At 45.5% G+C, this 17,084-nt stretch overlaps 1 protein-coding gene across 1 annotated transcript in view; it reads left to right on the plus strand.

The window, feature by feature from the left end:
• Positions 1–17,084, plus strand: part of PRPS2 (phosphoribosyl pyrophosphate synthetase 2) — a 180,586-nt gene that overhangs the window by 58,937 nt on the left and 104,565 nt on the right. Inside the window, exon 3 of the mRNA XM_085622532.1 lies at positions 12,022–12,120. Within this exon, the coding sequence (XP_085478658.1) occupies positions 12,022–12,120 (99 nt within the window). The remainder of the gene's footprint in view (positions 1–12,021; positions 12,121–17,084) is intronic.

The following is a 17,084-nucleotide window of genomic DNA, read 5'->3' on the forward strand; positions in this document are numbered from 1 at the left end:
AGAGTTTGAGAAGAATGAGGGCGTGGTGGACTGGAAAGATGCTGGTAGACTTAACTTTGGGCTTTTCAGAATCGTGCCACTGTCCCAAAGGGTATGGAAAAAGAGCTGGAGTGTGAATTGTAGGAGCGCAAGCTCTTGGCAGGATATTTTCTTTTTACGTTACAATGACTTTTCTTAAAATATTCATTCCAGACCTTCGATTTGCATCTCTGTATTAAAGAGCTCTGGCGGAATGATTCTTTCTGCATCAGAGGTTATCTATCTCAGACAGCTGTATGAATAAACAACTTGGATGATATTTCATCAATTAACAGTTCCGTAGTATGCAGCCAAAGTAAACCAGCGCACGCACGCCTCGCGTGGCAGCAGGGGGAGGGGAGAGAGGAGGGGGCCTGCGCGATTCACCTGCGGGAGCGTGCGGCTGGTGCCGCGATAATTGATAGCATATGGCGCCAGCCGCTTGCTCCCGCAAGTGAATCTCCACATGTGCACGCGTTGCCATTGAAGGCAGTGGAACGCGTGCACGTTTTTGGCCGCAAAGTTGTGCCGATGACTAAAGATCTCTCCTACGCAGCGCATGCGCGCTGCGTAGGTGAGACCTAAAAAATCAAGGGTTCTGCTAAACCTCTAATTCAATCGTCTGAACCAAACCTCCATTTACAGGTGGTTGAAGCACTAGCAACTGTCTAGCTGTCTACCCATGGCTTCTACCAAACCTTTAAACAGTCCTGATTTGCTGGGGTGTGCATCACCAGATTGGGTATGAAACTCTGTGTCTGCTTGAAACTGAACCGTAAATGGGATCCTATTGCGCACGTTACAGTTTTCTGAGTCCATAAAATACATCACAACAGAATTCTAGCTTGCAGTACACGCCAATCTACCCAAATTGTCAAAAACATGGGTAGTAAATGATCTACAACAAATGCAACCGCTAACCATGAATGCCTACTTCAAAACAATCAGATACATGCAATGGTTTGTGTAGGACAGTCTGTCTAATCCCAAGACTCCTCATAACTTATCCTTCCACCACCACAGGTAACTGGACTATGGTTGGTGAGAAACGAGTGCCACAATCAAGTATTGAACGCTCAGATCATATCTTGGATAGTAATAACTGTCTAGTGGTTCCAGATAGTCTGCTTGATGGGCCACATGCATCAGTAGATCTGATGGCACACCTGTGCAATAACTGCCAGAAAAGGAAGTCCTCTTTCCTTTCTGATCAGCAGGAAAGCGCAACACTAACTGCATTTGTTAATTCAGTTATTTACCCTTGGAATTGGTGATCAAAATATTTTTATCACTATATATGTTCTTTCCAATCACCAAAACCAGTTCATATATATCAATATAATCTTGCAGATTACATTCCTGAGGATTGACATGGGATATTTGTCCAGATTCTGGCAAGTCGAACTCAGTTGGACTTGGCCAAATGTCAGTCTGTTTAGGTGTTCCATCAGACCTACTGATGCCTGTGGCCCATCAAGCAGACTGTATCTGGAACCACTAGACAGAAGTGGACTAATGCTCCGTAGACCGGGACAGTAGTGATACAGTGTCTGGAACCCCTTAATCGGAGCCCAAAGCCCATTTTATTGAGTGTTAAAGCGGCCCCCATGATCTGAAGCTTGTGCACTGAAAGAACGCAATGTAAGCTTTTTGCTATTCTAACCTACATCTTTCTTCACATGTCATGGTTCAGGGTTGAAAGCAGTACATTTAAGGATGCACAAGAAATGAGGTAACGAGAAGGGGAGGGAATACATAGGTTTTAATGCCTGAGGGTGCTAGGTTGGAGAGGCCTCCAGCAATACAACGTTCTTACTGCTAGTGCAGCCCAACCCTTATTAGGGTGGGTGAGACTTATGTTAAGTAAGACTTAATGTTTAGTAGCTCGTACCTCTGTGAGTACTATGGAAGTGGTGCCAGTTTGTGTTTCATTGTAACGGTAGTTTGTAGTAGAAAAAACAGGAACTGCACTAAGTCAAAAGGATGGGTATTGCCAAGAGAAACAACATAACTAACTTCTGTAGGATGGTGTGTGAAGGGTTAATGCTTTGTGTGTAAACAGGTCTCTCGTGATTTAGTTTGTATGGTCCTCCATTTTGAAGTAGCCTTTTGCTACCCTCATTACCGTGCGCTGCTCCTTTGAAGAATGTTTTTTTAAGTGGATTTACCCTGTACTTGTGCACAACAAAGTAATATCCCTCAACTCTAGCTACAAAGTTTGAAAAATAAAAAAGAATATATTCTTCTGAAACAAATGAGAGGATTTTATAGCATGCGTTATTTATTTTGCGACTAAAGGACTGTACAAAACATTACTCTGTTTTTAGAGGGGATGGGGAGTTACTTTAATGTTCAGTTGATACATACCCAGTCCCCTTTATGCATTAAGGGGTTACTCTCTCTTTTATTTTTTTTGTGAGTTATTTACTCTGGTTGTGGCATGGGTCGCACTGGTACCCAGGTTATCTCTTGTTTTTATGAGCACACTGAATCGATCTTCGAGTGCAGTAGCGGCCGCTACTGAGCGTGGGGTGCCAAACATTTTTTACTTACCTTGGTGCCGCCGCCTCTCCTGTCGTCTTCTTGCGCAGCAACAGGAAGCACACAGCCTCCCAGAATCCCCTGTCCAGTCACAATGCTGCCTTACAGCTGCGTTGTGATTGGTCTGAGCGCCGTGGTTTTGAGGCTGGGCATGTTCCCCACCAGGCTATTTAGTGCAGCCTGCTGGGTAAGATGCAAAGTGTGCAGGACTGTTTGGCCGGCCAAGCAGTCATGCGCACTTAAGGAGTGCGCTTAACAATCCTTCCCCCCCCCCCCCCCCCTACCCCCTGCACTGGCCAGCCCAGCCTCTGACCCCCTCCCCACCCCCGTTGCACCCAAGAAAGCGAAAATAACGTTGGTTAATATTTTCGTTTTCCTATTTACACTGCTCACAGTGGGGCGATGCTCCTCTGCCTTAGTGGAGGCGCTGCCGCTGTTTGAGTGTTCATGTATGCACCTCACATATAGGACATCAAAGCACACAAGGAGTAATTGGTTCTGAATCAATGGCCACATGGATTAGAGGGGGTGGCACCAGTACAGGTGCGGTCTTGGCTGTTCTGAATTTTTCAACCCCAGAACTTCCTGTGCTCCTGAAACGCTGTTTCTGGTTGCACCCTTCACAATACATGAAGCACTATACTTGTTGCTCTAGGCTCTAGTCTTTTGCTTGATGTGCTTATATTGCTTAATTGTCACCAGGACCAATTGCCATGCAGTTAAGCAATTCATTTACTGCTTCATCTTGTTGGTTAGGATGGTTATTGCATATTTGAATCCTCCTCAAATGTAGGTGGCTGTGCTAATTTATGCTAGGGCTAGCCTGACACTCGCTGCATACTTCCGCCTGCTGGTAAATTTAGATTGAGAGCTAAAACCTGCATAAACTAATTTACTGTTCAATGAAGACTGGATACCATTCCTGTATCTTGGCAAGTGTGCTGAGTGTGCATTCCTTGATTGTTCGACGGTGCCACATAGCTAGTTTGTAGTCGAATGCTTCTTACACACAAGCTACTGCTGGATTTGATGACCATCAAGAACCAGTGAATTTACTTCTGCAACTCCAGTGGAAGCTTCCTCCAACTTGCAACCTCTCATTTCATTGCATAAATACGTGGTGAACAGTGCTTGCCCTTGGTAGGGTGCCATAGTTTCCAGCTTTGTCAGAAGCAAATGAGACCCTTCTGCTGTGGTAACTGAAAATGATCTTTCACTTACTAGTGACTGCCCACAAATGCCCTGTCTTGCATTAAGTCTTTGCTAGAAAAAAAAACAGGTCACTATAAAACTATCTGTTTGAGGCATATGAGCTGCAGATCACACACTGAGGATAAGATCGCCATCTGGTGTTGGGCTCGGATGATTGCAGGTTGTTGTTGTCTTCGGAAGAAGCCTTTGGTCACGAGGTTGGTGACTCCTCCCCTGGACAACAGTGCGCATGGGCATCCACTCCATCGTCAGATTGTTTTTTTCCGCCATTGGGTTCGGATGAACTTTTTTCCGCTCCAGCAGAAAACTTCTAGCAATCATTTCAAATACTTAATCTTCATTCCATCGACGTCGAACTCAACTCGGACCGGTTCCGCAAGCGGCTGATGGACAGGACACCCTTCAAAAAATGCCCCCAGTGTGGAGCGAAGTTCCCCCACAGTGACCACCACGAGGTTTGTAACCTCTGCCTGTCGCCGGAACACAACGAGTCCACCTGTCCAGCTTGTTCCGCTTTCCGTTCGAAGAAGACCCTCCGGGACCGAAGAGCTCGACGCCATATTATGGCCAAACCAGCTCCAGAACCGGAGGACATCTTTGCTCAAGATGTTCCCGAAGACGACACCGAAGATCTCGAGATCGTGTCCGAGGCCGACTATTCCGATGACCTCATCACTCCAGGGCAGCGTGTGAGTACCACCCCCCCTACCCCTGCCCCATCCAAAAAAGCATTGGTCAAGACTCCGCCAGCTGGGCCCAGTCGCGACCGGAAATCCTCTTCAGAAGCCCCGCCCTCGGGCCCGGCTCCGAAGACATCTAAGCCTGTGGGTGGCTCGGGCTCGAGCAAACCTCACCTGATTGTGCCTTTAACACCCTCGGCACCCAAAAACCCACTGTTGGCACCGAAACAGGCTCCAAGACCGAAATCTCCTTCGGCACAGAAACGTTCCTCGGCACCGAAGTCTCCACCGGCACTGAAACGTTCTTCAACATCGATGCCTGAAAATCCATCGGACCCGAAAAAATCATCGGCGCCGAAAACTGCGTCCCCGCCGAAAAAAGCTCATAAAGACCCGAAGCGGACACCGCAGCCACCACCTTCGGAGCCAGATGAACTTTTTCGACCAGATCCTACTCCAAAGCGGATCTACATCAATCCTAACACGGGACATGTGACTGCCATCCCATATAAAAAGCGGAAGCTGGACACTACACCTCCCCCAGCTCCCATACGGAAAAAGGACTGTGCTACTTCACCACTTCGTCCTTCCTCTCCTGTTTTACCTCCTAACCCGTCCCCCCCTCCTCCTCCTGATTCTCCTTTACCTTTACCATCTCCCTATCATTCACCTCCTCCACAGGATGATAATGATGATTTAGGGGGAGGGGCGGACCCTGATTTATTTAATGATCCTGTTGATCCAAACGACCCTTTTACGTTCCCAGACCCAGCACCCATGGATGACTGGTCTTATCCTATACCTGACATGCCTGACCCCACTACCTACCCCTCCAAGCCCTCCCCTCCTGATGACCACCTAGGGTTCGGCCAACTTATAAATAGGGCAGCAACATTCCACGGCGTCACAATGCACACAGACGCCCTTGAAGAGGACTTTCTCCTTGATACCTTTGAGCAGTCACAAAAGACTGTTCACATACTGCCCATGATCAAAGGGGTTATAAAGCATGCTACTGAACTCTTTAAGGACCCTGTTCGAGCTAGGGTTCTCAACCCACGCATCGAAAAAAAGTACCGACCAACCCCGCAAGACCCTGCATACATTAAGGCCCAGCTCCCTTTAGACTCCTTAGTCGTATCAAATGCCAGGAAGCGCGCTAACTCACAGACAACTGGAGAAACGCCTCCCCCAGACAAAGAGTCTAAGCTTTTAGAAGCCTCAGGCAAACGGGTCGCCGCGCAGGCGGCTAACCATTGGCGTATTGCGAATACCCAGGCCCTGTTAGCCAGGTATGATAGAGCGCATTATGACCAACTTGAGGACCTTATGCAACATCTGCCTGAACCCTTTAAGTCCCAGGCCTCTGACCTCATCCAAGAAGGCAAATTAATATCTAATGCCTCCATTAAATGCGCCTTAGATGCAGCAGACACTGCTTCTAGAGCGGTCAATACTAGCGTCTTACTCAGACGACATGCCTGGCTCCGTATTTCCGGTTTTAAACCGGAGGTTCAAACCGCAATTCTAGCTCAACCTTTCAACCAAGAGCAGCTATTTGGCCCTGCAGTGGATACTGCATTAGAAAAAATGAAAAAGGATAATGAAACTGCCAAGTCTATGGGAGCACTGCAGTCTCATCAAAACCGGGGTTCCTTTCGTCGCTCCTTTTATAGAGGAGGCTCCAAAAACACATCAACTGAGACCACGTCCACCTTTAAAAATTCTGGACAAACATCCCCTAACAGAGGTTATTTCCGGGGAGGTTATAGGGGAAACAATAACAAAGGTCGAGGGCGGGGCAACAACAACAACACCCGCACCTCACCAGCCACCAAACAGTGACTTGCCACCACTCCCCCCAGACCATTCCACTCCGGTCGGGGGGCGACTCCAACAATTCCTACCTGTCTGGACTTCCATCACCACACACAGGTGGGTAAGACAAATTATCCAGTCTGGCTACTGCCTCGAACTCATACAATCCCCCCCAAACATACCGCCCAAACAACGTCCAATGTCCTCGCATCATCTCTCTCTCCTCAAACAAGAAGTTCAATCCCTGTTACAAAAACATGCGATAGAACCAGTTCCCCTTCAACATCAGGGAAAAGGGGTATATTCTCTATACTTCCTCATTCCCAAAAAGGACAAAACACTAAGGCCCATACTGGATCTCAGACTACTAAACCAGTATATACATTCGGATCATTTTCATATGACCACTCTCCAACAAGTCCTCCCACTTTTACAACAGGGAGACTTCCTCGCCACATTGGACCTCAAGGACGCATACTTTCACATCCCTATGCATCCCGCTCACAGAAAATATCTACGATTTGTGGTAGATGGGCAACACTATCAATTTACAGTTCTCCCATTCGGAGTAACAACGGCACCCAGAGTGTTCACCAAGTGCCTAGCAGTCGTGGCAGCGCATCTCAGAAGACAACAGATCCATGTCTTCCCCTATCTGGACGATTGGCTCATAAAAGCCAATACATACCAAAAATGCGTTCTCCACACTCATCGCACGATTCAAACTCTCCACGATTTGGGATTCACTATCAACTACCCCAAATCCCACCTACAACCTTCCCACTTACATCAGTATCTAGGAGCAACCATAGATACATCCAAAGCCATTGCCTATCCCAGCACTGCCAGGATAGCCAGTATACAAAATCTCATCTCTCAATTTCAAACTCATCCATCTCTTCCAGCAAGAGTGTTCATGCAGCTCCTAGGCATGATGGCGTCATGCATCTCCATAGTCCCACACGCACGACTTCAAATGCGTCCCTTACAGGAATGCTTAGCACAACAGTGGAACCAAGCTCACGGACAACTTACCGATCTGGTGTTGGTGGACAGTCGCTCACTCCGCTCACTGAAATGGTGGAACACCATCAACCTGTCCAAAGGGAGACCGTTCTTAGAGCCTCTTCCACAAGTTGTGCTAACTACAGACGCATCTCTCACGGGGTGGGGAGCCCACCTCCTTCACCATACCACTCAGGGCAGATGGACCAGTCAACAAAAACTGCTCCACATCAACCACCTGGAACTCTTAGCAGTGTTCCTAGCACTAAAATCCTTTCAAATTCACCTAAAGAACAAAACTGTCCTCATACGCACAGACAACATGACGACAATGTATTATATACAGAAACAGGGAGGGACACACTCTCTCCAACTGTCCCAACTGGCACAGCAAATCTGGAGATGGGCAATTCCCCAAAACATCTACCTGTTAGCAGAACATCTCCCAGGGATCCACAATCAAGTGGCCGACCTCCTAAGTCGCCACACACAACAGATCCACGAATGGGAACTACACCCCAAGGTTCTACTCCCCTTCTTCCAAAAGTGGGGACAACCAGACATAGACCTGTTCGCCACTCCCGAAAACACAAAATGCCCAACCTTCGCCGCCAGGTTTCCACACCCACAGTCGAAGGGCAATGCCCTATGGATGAACTGGTCAGGCAGATTTGCGTACGCCTTTCCGCCTCTCCCACTAGTTCCATTTGTGGTACGCAAACTGAAACAACAGTCACTAACACTAATACTAGTGGCTCCCACTTGGGCACGTCAACCGTGGTTCACCACACTTCTGGAACTATCTTTAGTTCCACATCAAAAGCTACGCCTCTCCCCGGATCTATTAACCCAGAACCATGGAGAAATCAGACACCCAGATCCTCAAACACTGAACCTAGCGATCTGGCTCCTGAGGTCTTAGAGTTCGGTTACCTCAATCTCCCTCCAGACTGTATGAATATCATAAAAGAAGCCAGACGCCCTACTACTAGAGCGTGTTATGCCGCTAAATGGAAACTATTTGCCATCTACTGCGCTAATAATGACATACATCCATTGGATGCTTCCATCCAAAACATCATTTGCTATCTACTACACTTGCAAAGGTGCAATCTAGCGTATTCCTCTATACGTTTACACCTAGCAGCCTTGGCAGCCTACTTGCAAAATAGGCAACACCTGTCCCTTTTTAAGGTACCAGCCATCAAAGCGTTTATGGAAGGTCTCAAAAGAATTCTTCCCCCAAGATTGCCACCTGCACCAGTGTGGAATCTCAATGTGGTTCTAACAAGACTCATGGGTCCCCCATTTGAACCTATGCACAAATGTGAATTGCAATTCCTAACATGGAAGGTAGCTTTCCTTATCGCAATCACTTCCCTACGCAGAGTAAGTGAAATACAAGCCCTTACACTTGAGGAACCTTTCTTACAACTACACCGTAACAAAGTGGTTCTTAGGACAAACCCTAAATTTCTTCCAAAAGTGATTTCCCCTTTCCACCTTAACCAATCAGTAGAACTACCGGTCTTTTTCCCAAATCCAGACTCGGTAGCTGAAAGGGCCCTACATACCTTAGATGTCAAAAGAGCCTTGCTTTATTACATCGACAGGACAAAACCTTTTCGAAAGACAAAACAACTCTTTGTTGCTTTCGCGCCACCACACAAAGGCAACCCGATCTCCAAATCAGGAATAGCCCGGTGGATAGTTAAATGCATCCAAATATGCTACCTCAAGGCTAAACGTACACTTACAGTTCCCCCTAGGGCGCACTCCACGCGTAAAATAGGGGCTTCTATGGCCTTCTTAGGCAATATTCCCTTAGAAGACATTTGCAAGGCAGCCACATGGTCTACCACGCATACCTTCACTAAACACTATTGTGTTGACGTGCAGGCCAAACAACAGGCCTCCGTGGGCCAGGCTGTCCTAAAAACTTTATTTCAAGCTGCTGCAACGGATACAGGCGACCACCGCTAAGGGGAGCACTGCTGTATAATCTATCCTCAGTGTGTGATCTGCAGCTCATATGCCTCGAACGGAATATGCTACTTACCAGTATGCATCTGTTCTTGGCATGTAGAGCTGCAGAGTCACACACGCCCGCCCGCCTCCCCGGGACCTGTATCTGTTCCAGCATCCGTCTTACTTAGACATTACACATGGACATCCTTTCTTTCTTTTCTATACACTCCATCTTTTCCCATCATGGCGAAAAACAATCTGACGATGGAGTGGATGCCCATGCGCACTGTTGTCCAGGGGAGGAGTCACCAACCTCGTGACCAAAGGCTTCTTCCGAAGACAACAACAACCTGCAATCATCCGAGCCCAACACCAGATGGCGATCTTATCCTCAGTGTGTGACTCTGCAGCTCTACATGCCAAGAACAGATGCATACTGGTAAGTAGCATATTCCTTCAGATGGACCCGTGGGAGGTAGCTATCTGTTTAGTTGTGGGAACAGTGAGGATTTTTTTTAATGACATTTGATGTGCCCCGTTGCTGTTCTCACCTAAAATATGGTGTTGACATGGCTGCTTTAACTGCGTTTTTGCTGCCTTTGCACTTGTGTTCTCCATCATGCCACACGGTGCTCTTGTGGTCCCTGTGATTGATGTCCACAAGGGTAAATAATCTCGGTATTTGGTGATGCTGAACCAGTCCCTCTAATTGGGAGTTTCTGCCATCAGGTTGTGGTACTCTGCTGCACAAGCCATGTCTGTTGCATTCCGGTGCCGTCAAAACTCTTCTGTGCTGCCTGGCAGCAGAAGCTCTGAGGCTCGTCTAGTTTGGGACTTTAACTCAATCTAGTGATGTGCAGAGCCTTGGTAAGTTGAATGCTTTTTAACATAAATAGCCAAGAGCCCATACCATTCTATTGAGCTGTAGTGTTGCAGTGTGTTTGGCAATTTAATTTTTTGCCAAATGAACGACTTCCTGTTAAGAGTTCATAATAAATGTAAACGACCATTTACAGAGACAAATAACTTACTCACAAAAGTGTGTTCAGAGAATTCAACCCCAAGACTTCTCTCTTCATAAAGTCACAAGTCCTTAATTTTCCGCTTTTCACATGCTGTGATAATCCGTTCGTTGCTCACATTAGTGTTGGGCGTGGTGAAAGGAAGGCTGACTGAGTGACTGACGTCGGAAGCGTTGCCCACATTTTATTTTGTAAATTAAATGTTGTGCATGTATTTTAAAAAGCGTGGACAGACTAGAACAGTTGATGCCATTCACTCAGGGCTGGGTTTGATAAGTCTGCAGTCTTTTTTTGGAACGAAACATGAATTGCTAATAATGTGAGGAGAGGGCGCTCTAATGCCCATTCAGGATTTCGTTAAAGTCTGATCCAGGAAATGAGGCGGAACCCACTGGAACGGGTTTCTGGCAGAAATTGCTTGTAACTTTGTTAAGAATCAGTTGGTTTATAAATAAACTGGTTTCCTCTTGCCGCCTAATTTGTATGCTGATATGTGTGACAAGCATGTGCTCAGACTGCATCTCCATTGAGCAGCTTGCGGGCAGACCATGCGGTAAAAACAAATGCTCACTTCACTGCATGCCACAGCATTCGTACTGTTACTTGCAGCACTGTAGGAAATATGCTACGCCGCGGTAGATATGCGTATCTATCACCGTGACCTCACCCCTTGGCCCTACAGCTTAGATCCCCCTAATCCGCCATTACGCAAAAGTACCTCATTAGCTGTACTAAAGTTATTTTACTGCAACACAATGCCGATTGATGTTTTCCTCTCTTGATTTGCATGTAACATGTTTCAGTCCATTTCTGAGCAGGAATTTAGATTTTTCTCATTCTTTAGTGTGTTTTTTGTCTAGGTTTTGACAGTGGAGCTGCCAAGTAGGCCTGGCGCTTACTGTATACATATTGGGCTTTGGGTCTACCTCTGTAGACCCCTGGCTTTGTTCAACCAGCCTCTTTCCGCCATTGGCTTGAGACTTTAAATCCTGTATTGACTCAGCAGAGTGGAGTATTCAACTCACCCAAAGCTTTTGGCAGGTTGTGGAGTATCCCACCGCTTGCACTTTAAACTGCATGAGGGACTACTTTACAACTTTAGTCCTCGGTCTCCTCTTGCTGGCTCTTTATCGTATCTCACACTATTGTGCTAAGGCTGCTTGAGTAAGCGCATTAAAAACCCAGACTTCTTGGCTTTGCAATGCTTCTTATTTTAAGACCATTTATTTACTGCGTGTGGTTTAGTGTGATATCACGGTAGGGCTTTTTTCTATTCCTAGTCTGTTCGAGACCGTAGTATTTTATTTTCTTAGTTCGATAAATTTACCGACCACAAGTAGTGTCATCCTGACCCGTTTCTTCCCCCACAGCAAACCTGTTTGAGTGAGTGCCAAGATCTTAGTCCCCCTAGAATATACAGTTCAGGGGGTGCAGGGACGTTTGTTTCAGAAATTAGGACCATAAAAGTGGCAGAGGCTCACATTATTTAATATGCATCCGTTAAAGAAGGTAGAGCCTGGAAACGAGGCCGTATATTGCAGACTTCCTCACTTTAATTCTACATATTTCCTGCCTACTCACGATTGTCTTCCTGTCACTGTGTCAATTGATCCTGTAAAAATGTTGTGCACGTGGCTAATGTCACTAGAACTCTGACGGTTTTGCTTGCCTACATTGTGTGTTCCTTAATTGCCAATTTTTCCATGGTGACAATGCACGGTGGAGAGAAATGTAACGCACGTCTTGTTTTTTTGCAGAGCCGAGCTCCAATTTCTGCTAAACTGGTTGCCAACATGCTGTCGGTTGCTGGGGCTGACCACATTATCACCATGGATCTGCATGCTTCCCAGATACAGGTAACCCTGGTTCCTGCCTGTACTTTGTACCAATTGCAAAAACAGTTGATGGACAGAATGCAGTACAATGTCATACATTCACCCCAGTACAGAGATCTGGGCCTAAATCCATCTGTTTTTTGCTCGCCATGCCATTCCAGTTTGAACCCAGCCATATGCAAATCAGCCTTCACCCTGTACCTCATGGGAACAGTCTTGCCCGAACTGCCAAGCCGGGTCCTCCCTGGACTAGAAACGAGCATCCTAGGACCGGTTTCGGGGTTTTACCCCTCTTAAGCCAGGATAGCTTGATTCCAGTGGGATGCAGAGCATGGGACCCACGTCTGGGCATACCCTTCCCTCTCGGGTGACAAATGCAAAAACAATTGATGGACAGAATGCAGAACAATGTCATACATTCACCCCAGTACAGAGATCTGGGCCTAAATCCATCATTTTTTTGCTCGCCATTCCAGTTTGAACCCAGCCATATGCAAATCAGTCTTGACCCTGTGCCTCATGGGAACAGTCCAGCCCGAACTGCCAAGCCAGGTCCTCCCTGGACTGGAATCAAGCATCCTGGGACCGGTACCACCTGTTTGCTGGCGTCATTGCTGTCTTTTTCGGTCCGCCATTGTCTTCAGCTAATCTGCTGCAGAGATAGAACAGTGGTTACCCCTAGTGTTGTAGCTGCTGCCCCTTCAGTCCTTGACTAATTACCATTTTGTGAGTCTTCCCTTGTTTTCTTTTTTTACAGGAATGTTACAGGACTCCTTACGTTGTGGTATAGAGCATATGACTCATACGGCCATCTTTGATTCAGTGTCCTCTTTCCCTTCAGTTTTTAACTGTATCATATTCTGTGACGAAATGCCATCATACCAGTTTCTTAAAGCTCTATATAGTGACTAACATTTTACTATAGTAAAATATGCTGTTTTAGAACTCTGTTCGACAAATGCTAATTGAACACTTGACCGTTTGCTTGCGTTCTGGAGTTTATGAAGTACCCCTGTAAGGTTCATTATAGCCCTTGGTTTTGTGTGAAAAGGTTAATCTGTAAATTCTCCCATACGTCTGAGATCAAATACTGCATATTTATAACCAGGCTTCGAATACAAAATGTACTAGTGAAAACACCTGACTCGGCCCTCCTGTATTTATGAAAAAAGAAAAATCCATAATTAAAAACCCGGCAATATATGTTTTGCATCCAGTGTGTCTGGTTGATAACCGCTTGTTTGTTTCCTCCGCTCAGTGTGTGTATCTTATGGTTGCTGAGCACTGATCTTTTCTCACCTGAAAGTATGATTTGCTGATTGTTGTTTGCATGGCGTGTCCCTAGATTTGCTGCCTGGAATAAAGAGAAGATTCAATAGACTTATTGCTGGAGAAAGGCACACATTTGTGTGAAGGAAAAATATACAGGTGGTGGACGGAGGACGGGCTCCCTTTTATAATAGAAGATTTGTATGAGTGACTGTAGAAAATCCACCTTTTCTGTATATTCAGCCCCGAGTTTTTGCCTTGTGCTGAACCCTAGATTTATGTTGTCTGAAGAAGTCCATGCACTTCACCTCTGCTAACCAGTAGTAATGTACATGTGCTCCCACCTTTAAACATGGTTCATTTGGCCTATTTTTAATTGGTATATTTAACTTGCCTAAATGTATATAGTATACCAAGTGTACCCATGGTCTGGAAATCTAGTGCCACCAGTGGACTGCAACACCTGTTATGCCATTCACTACAGTGGCAAAGCAAACCTGGCTTCAGGCTTACCCTGTGTAGCTTGACTACTACTGTGATAACTGTTATAACCCTTTTTGACAGGTAGCAGACTCCCTTTTAAATATTAGTCGCCCTACAAGGTACATTGTATTTAAAAGTGGGATATGTTGAAACATAATCTCATGTTCTGCAGTGACCAGGCCCAAAGAGGTATTTTAACTGTGGTAGGACTGTCATATGTTCGTTATCTTTATTTCGGCCATTCTGGTCATAAAAGTAAATTTATTTTAAAAAAACAACACCTTTCATACGGTTTTGTTATACAAGATGAAATAAAGTGCTGGACAGTGCAATACTTAAAAGGTATCAATAAAAGCATTAATGTATATAAAACTACTCCATTTTTTACAATAAAAAAATAAAAATTGTTTAAAAATTTTAGAATCCAATTAAACCAGACTAGATTTTAGTACAGTTGAGCGAACACACCACATAGAGAATAAATTGCAGAAAACTGAGTACACAATAGGGAGGCTGGTATCGTATTTTAATATCCTGTATGCCTCCCCGCAATGAGTTGTCCCAAGATTCCGGCAGACCTGTTCGGAGCCATCGGTGCCTAATCTTCTGGTATGCCAGACAGAAAAACAATACATGTTGGTCTGTTTCCGAAATATTCTCACAGACCGGACACCCCTTACACTGTGCAACACCCCAGTTATTTGTAAAGGCACGGAGTGCTAATACCCCGTGCCTAAATTGTAAATAGTTTCTGGGCTAGGGGGGGGGGGCTGGATGATGTTTAGAACAGATTCTAACCTGTAATGGTCCTTGACTTCTAAAAATTGTGCAGTCAGTGTACCAGTGGTAGTGTTCCCCTTCATCTGGTTTGTCTTGAGTTCTCTAAAAAAGCTTTATGAAAGCCTTCCTGGGAATTGTTGGGCAAGATACTTCAGCGTTGGCCCATAGGTCACCCATCCTTATAGTAACTAAGGTATTTTTGATATAGGCTAACCATGGTATTTTGCCCCCCCCCCGCAAATTTAAGACCTCCATCTCGTCCTTAAAAGCCACCAATATAACCGTATACATCATAAACTGGGCATAAGGGCAACTTCCTCAGCGATTGGACAGACCCCAAGGTCCATACGGAGTGGCGTCAGTGGTGTAATTTTTGGGAGGCCTAGGATTTGTCTAATGAAGGAATTTTCATTCCTGGAGAGGATGTCAGATGATTGATGGCCCCAAATTTCTACCCCATACAGGGCTGCCCCCCTTGCTTGTGCCTTGTAAATTTCCATACCCGGGACAACCATTTTGTGGGTGTTTTTCTCAAGCATCTTCGCCAGTCCCCCCGAAGTTTGGACTAGTCTTAAACTAGCCTTCTTAATTGGTGCGTGCCACTGCATTTTATCAGTAAGTGTTAATCCTAGATAGTCAAAAACTGAAACCTTTTCCAGAGGTTTCCCATCTAGGCAGGGATTTGGACGTGTGGAATCGCCTGCGTTAAAGACAATATATTTGGTCTTTAGAGAATTTATCTCCAAACCCCTACTTTTACAGAATGACTGGAAGATGTCTAGGGCCCGTTGGATTCCCATAGGGGTTTTGGTTAATAGCAGAGTGTCGTCGGCGAACATCAGGGCTGGAACCCTGTGTTTCGCCAACCTGGGGGCATCAACGTCCCTCCCACCAATCAAGTCCTCCACAAGGCCATTAATAAATAGACAGAGGGTTGGGGCCAAAACGCACCCCTGCCTTACCCCTGTCTATAGCTATAGGATCTGTGAGCTCACCATTTTTCCCATATCTAACTTGTGCATAGTTAGATTCATGAAGCCGCTTCATCTGATAAGAGGTACGGAGGGACCCCCATACTTATTAAAATGGACCATAGTTTGTCCCTGGAGACCAGGTCAAATGCGGATTTCAAGTCCACGAAGATCAGATAAAGGCTGACGCCCTCCAGAAGCACGGTCTTCCAATAGAGGAGTTGCAGCCTTAGAATCTGATCTGTCGTGGACATCCTTGCTCTAAAGCCGGCCTGGTAGGGGCTAAGTATGGAATGCTCCACCATCCAACTCTCCAATCGATCCAAAAGTAATCGTGCATAGATTTTTTTTTTTTTTTTTTTTTTTTTAGACATATCTATGAGACTAATTGGACGATAGTTAACGGGGAGAAGTGGAGAACCCTTCTTGTAAATTGGGATGATCTCTGCCCCCAACCAGGTGTTCGGAATTGGTATCCCCTGGAGAATAGCGTTAAATAGGCTCCAAAAATATGGAGCCCAAATAATAGGTTAGTTCCTGAAAACATCGCTTGGGATTTTCTCTAAGCCTGGCGCCTTAGCGGGAGCTACTCTGTTCAATGCAGCCATTATCTCTTTTAGGGAGATTTCTGGGGCATTGGGGGAAGACTGCTGAGAGCAAGTTAGCGTGCCCATAGCTTGACGTACTTCTTCCTTTTCCCTTGCATATAGTAACTTGAAGTGAGTCATCCAGATTTCTGCCCCAAGGTTTGGCTCTATTGCCGATTTACCCTCCTTGCAACCGGTATTAACTATGTTCCAAAAGGTTCGCATGTCCCTTTAAATTAAAGCAGCCCTCATACTTCCCCATTATCAGCCTCCCATTGTTTTTTTGCAGCATTGATTGCATTTCTATAGGATATTCGCTTGTCTCTTAGCATTAAGGACTGTCATATGTAGAAATCCAGAGTACAGATAAAATAGTAATGCTGTATCTTGGGAATAGGACCAGCTAGAAAACAAACCTGTATTTGTAATAGTTAAAAAATAAAATCCAATTCAACACGGGCATCAGTTTTTTTTGAATAAATATTAAGGAGAAGTAACTTTTGGAAAGTTACCCTTTAAATCCTTGAACTTTGTGCTTCTTTAGGCTATTTCTACTTAAAACTTAAAGTACTGTTATTGGGTTTTTGTCATTTTGATGTCCTTTTCTTTATTAAATTTGACTCTCTGATGTGGTTGGGCTGTTTGTTTTCCATTTTGACTGTATTACTGTTTTAGGATTACTTAAATACTGTTCGAGGCATATGAACTGCAGATTATACACTGTGCATAGATCGCCATCTGGTGTTGGGCCCGGATGTTTGCAGTTTGTTTTTCCTCTTGAAAAGTCTTTGGAAGTCACGAGGTCGGTGACTCCTCCTTTGGTTCGTATTGCGCATGGGCTTCGGCTCCATCCTCAGATTGTTTTTTTTCGCCATCGGGCTCGGATGTAATACTT

Source organism: Triturus cristatus, chromosome 8 (assembly GCF_964204655.1).
Source record: "Triturus cristatus chromosome 8, aTriCri1.1, whole genome shotgun sequence".
NCBI lineage: Eukaryota > Metazoa > Chordata > Amphibia > Caudata > Salamandridae > Triturus > Triturus cristatus.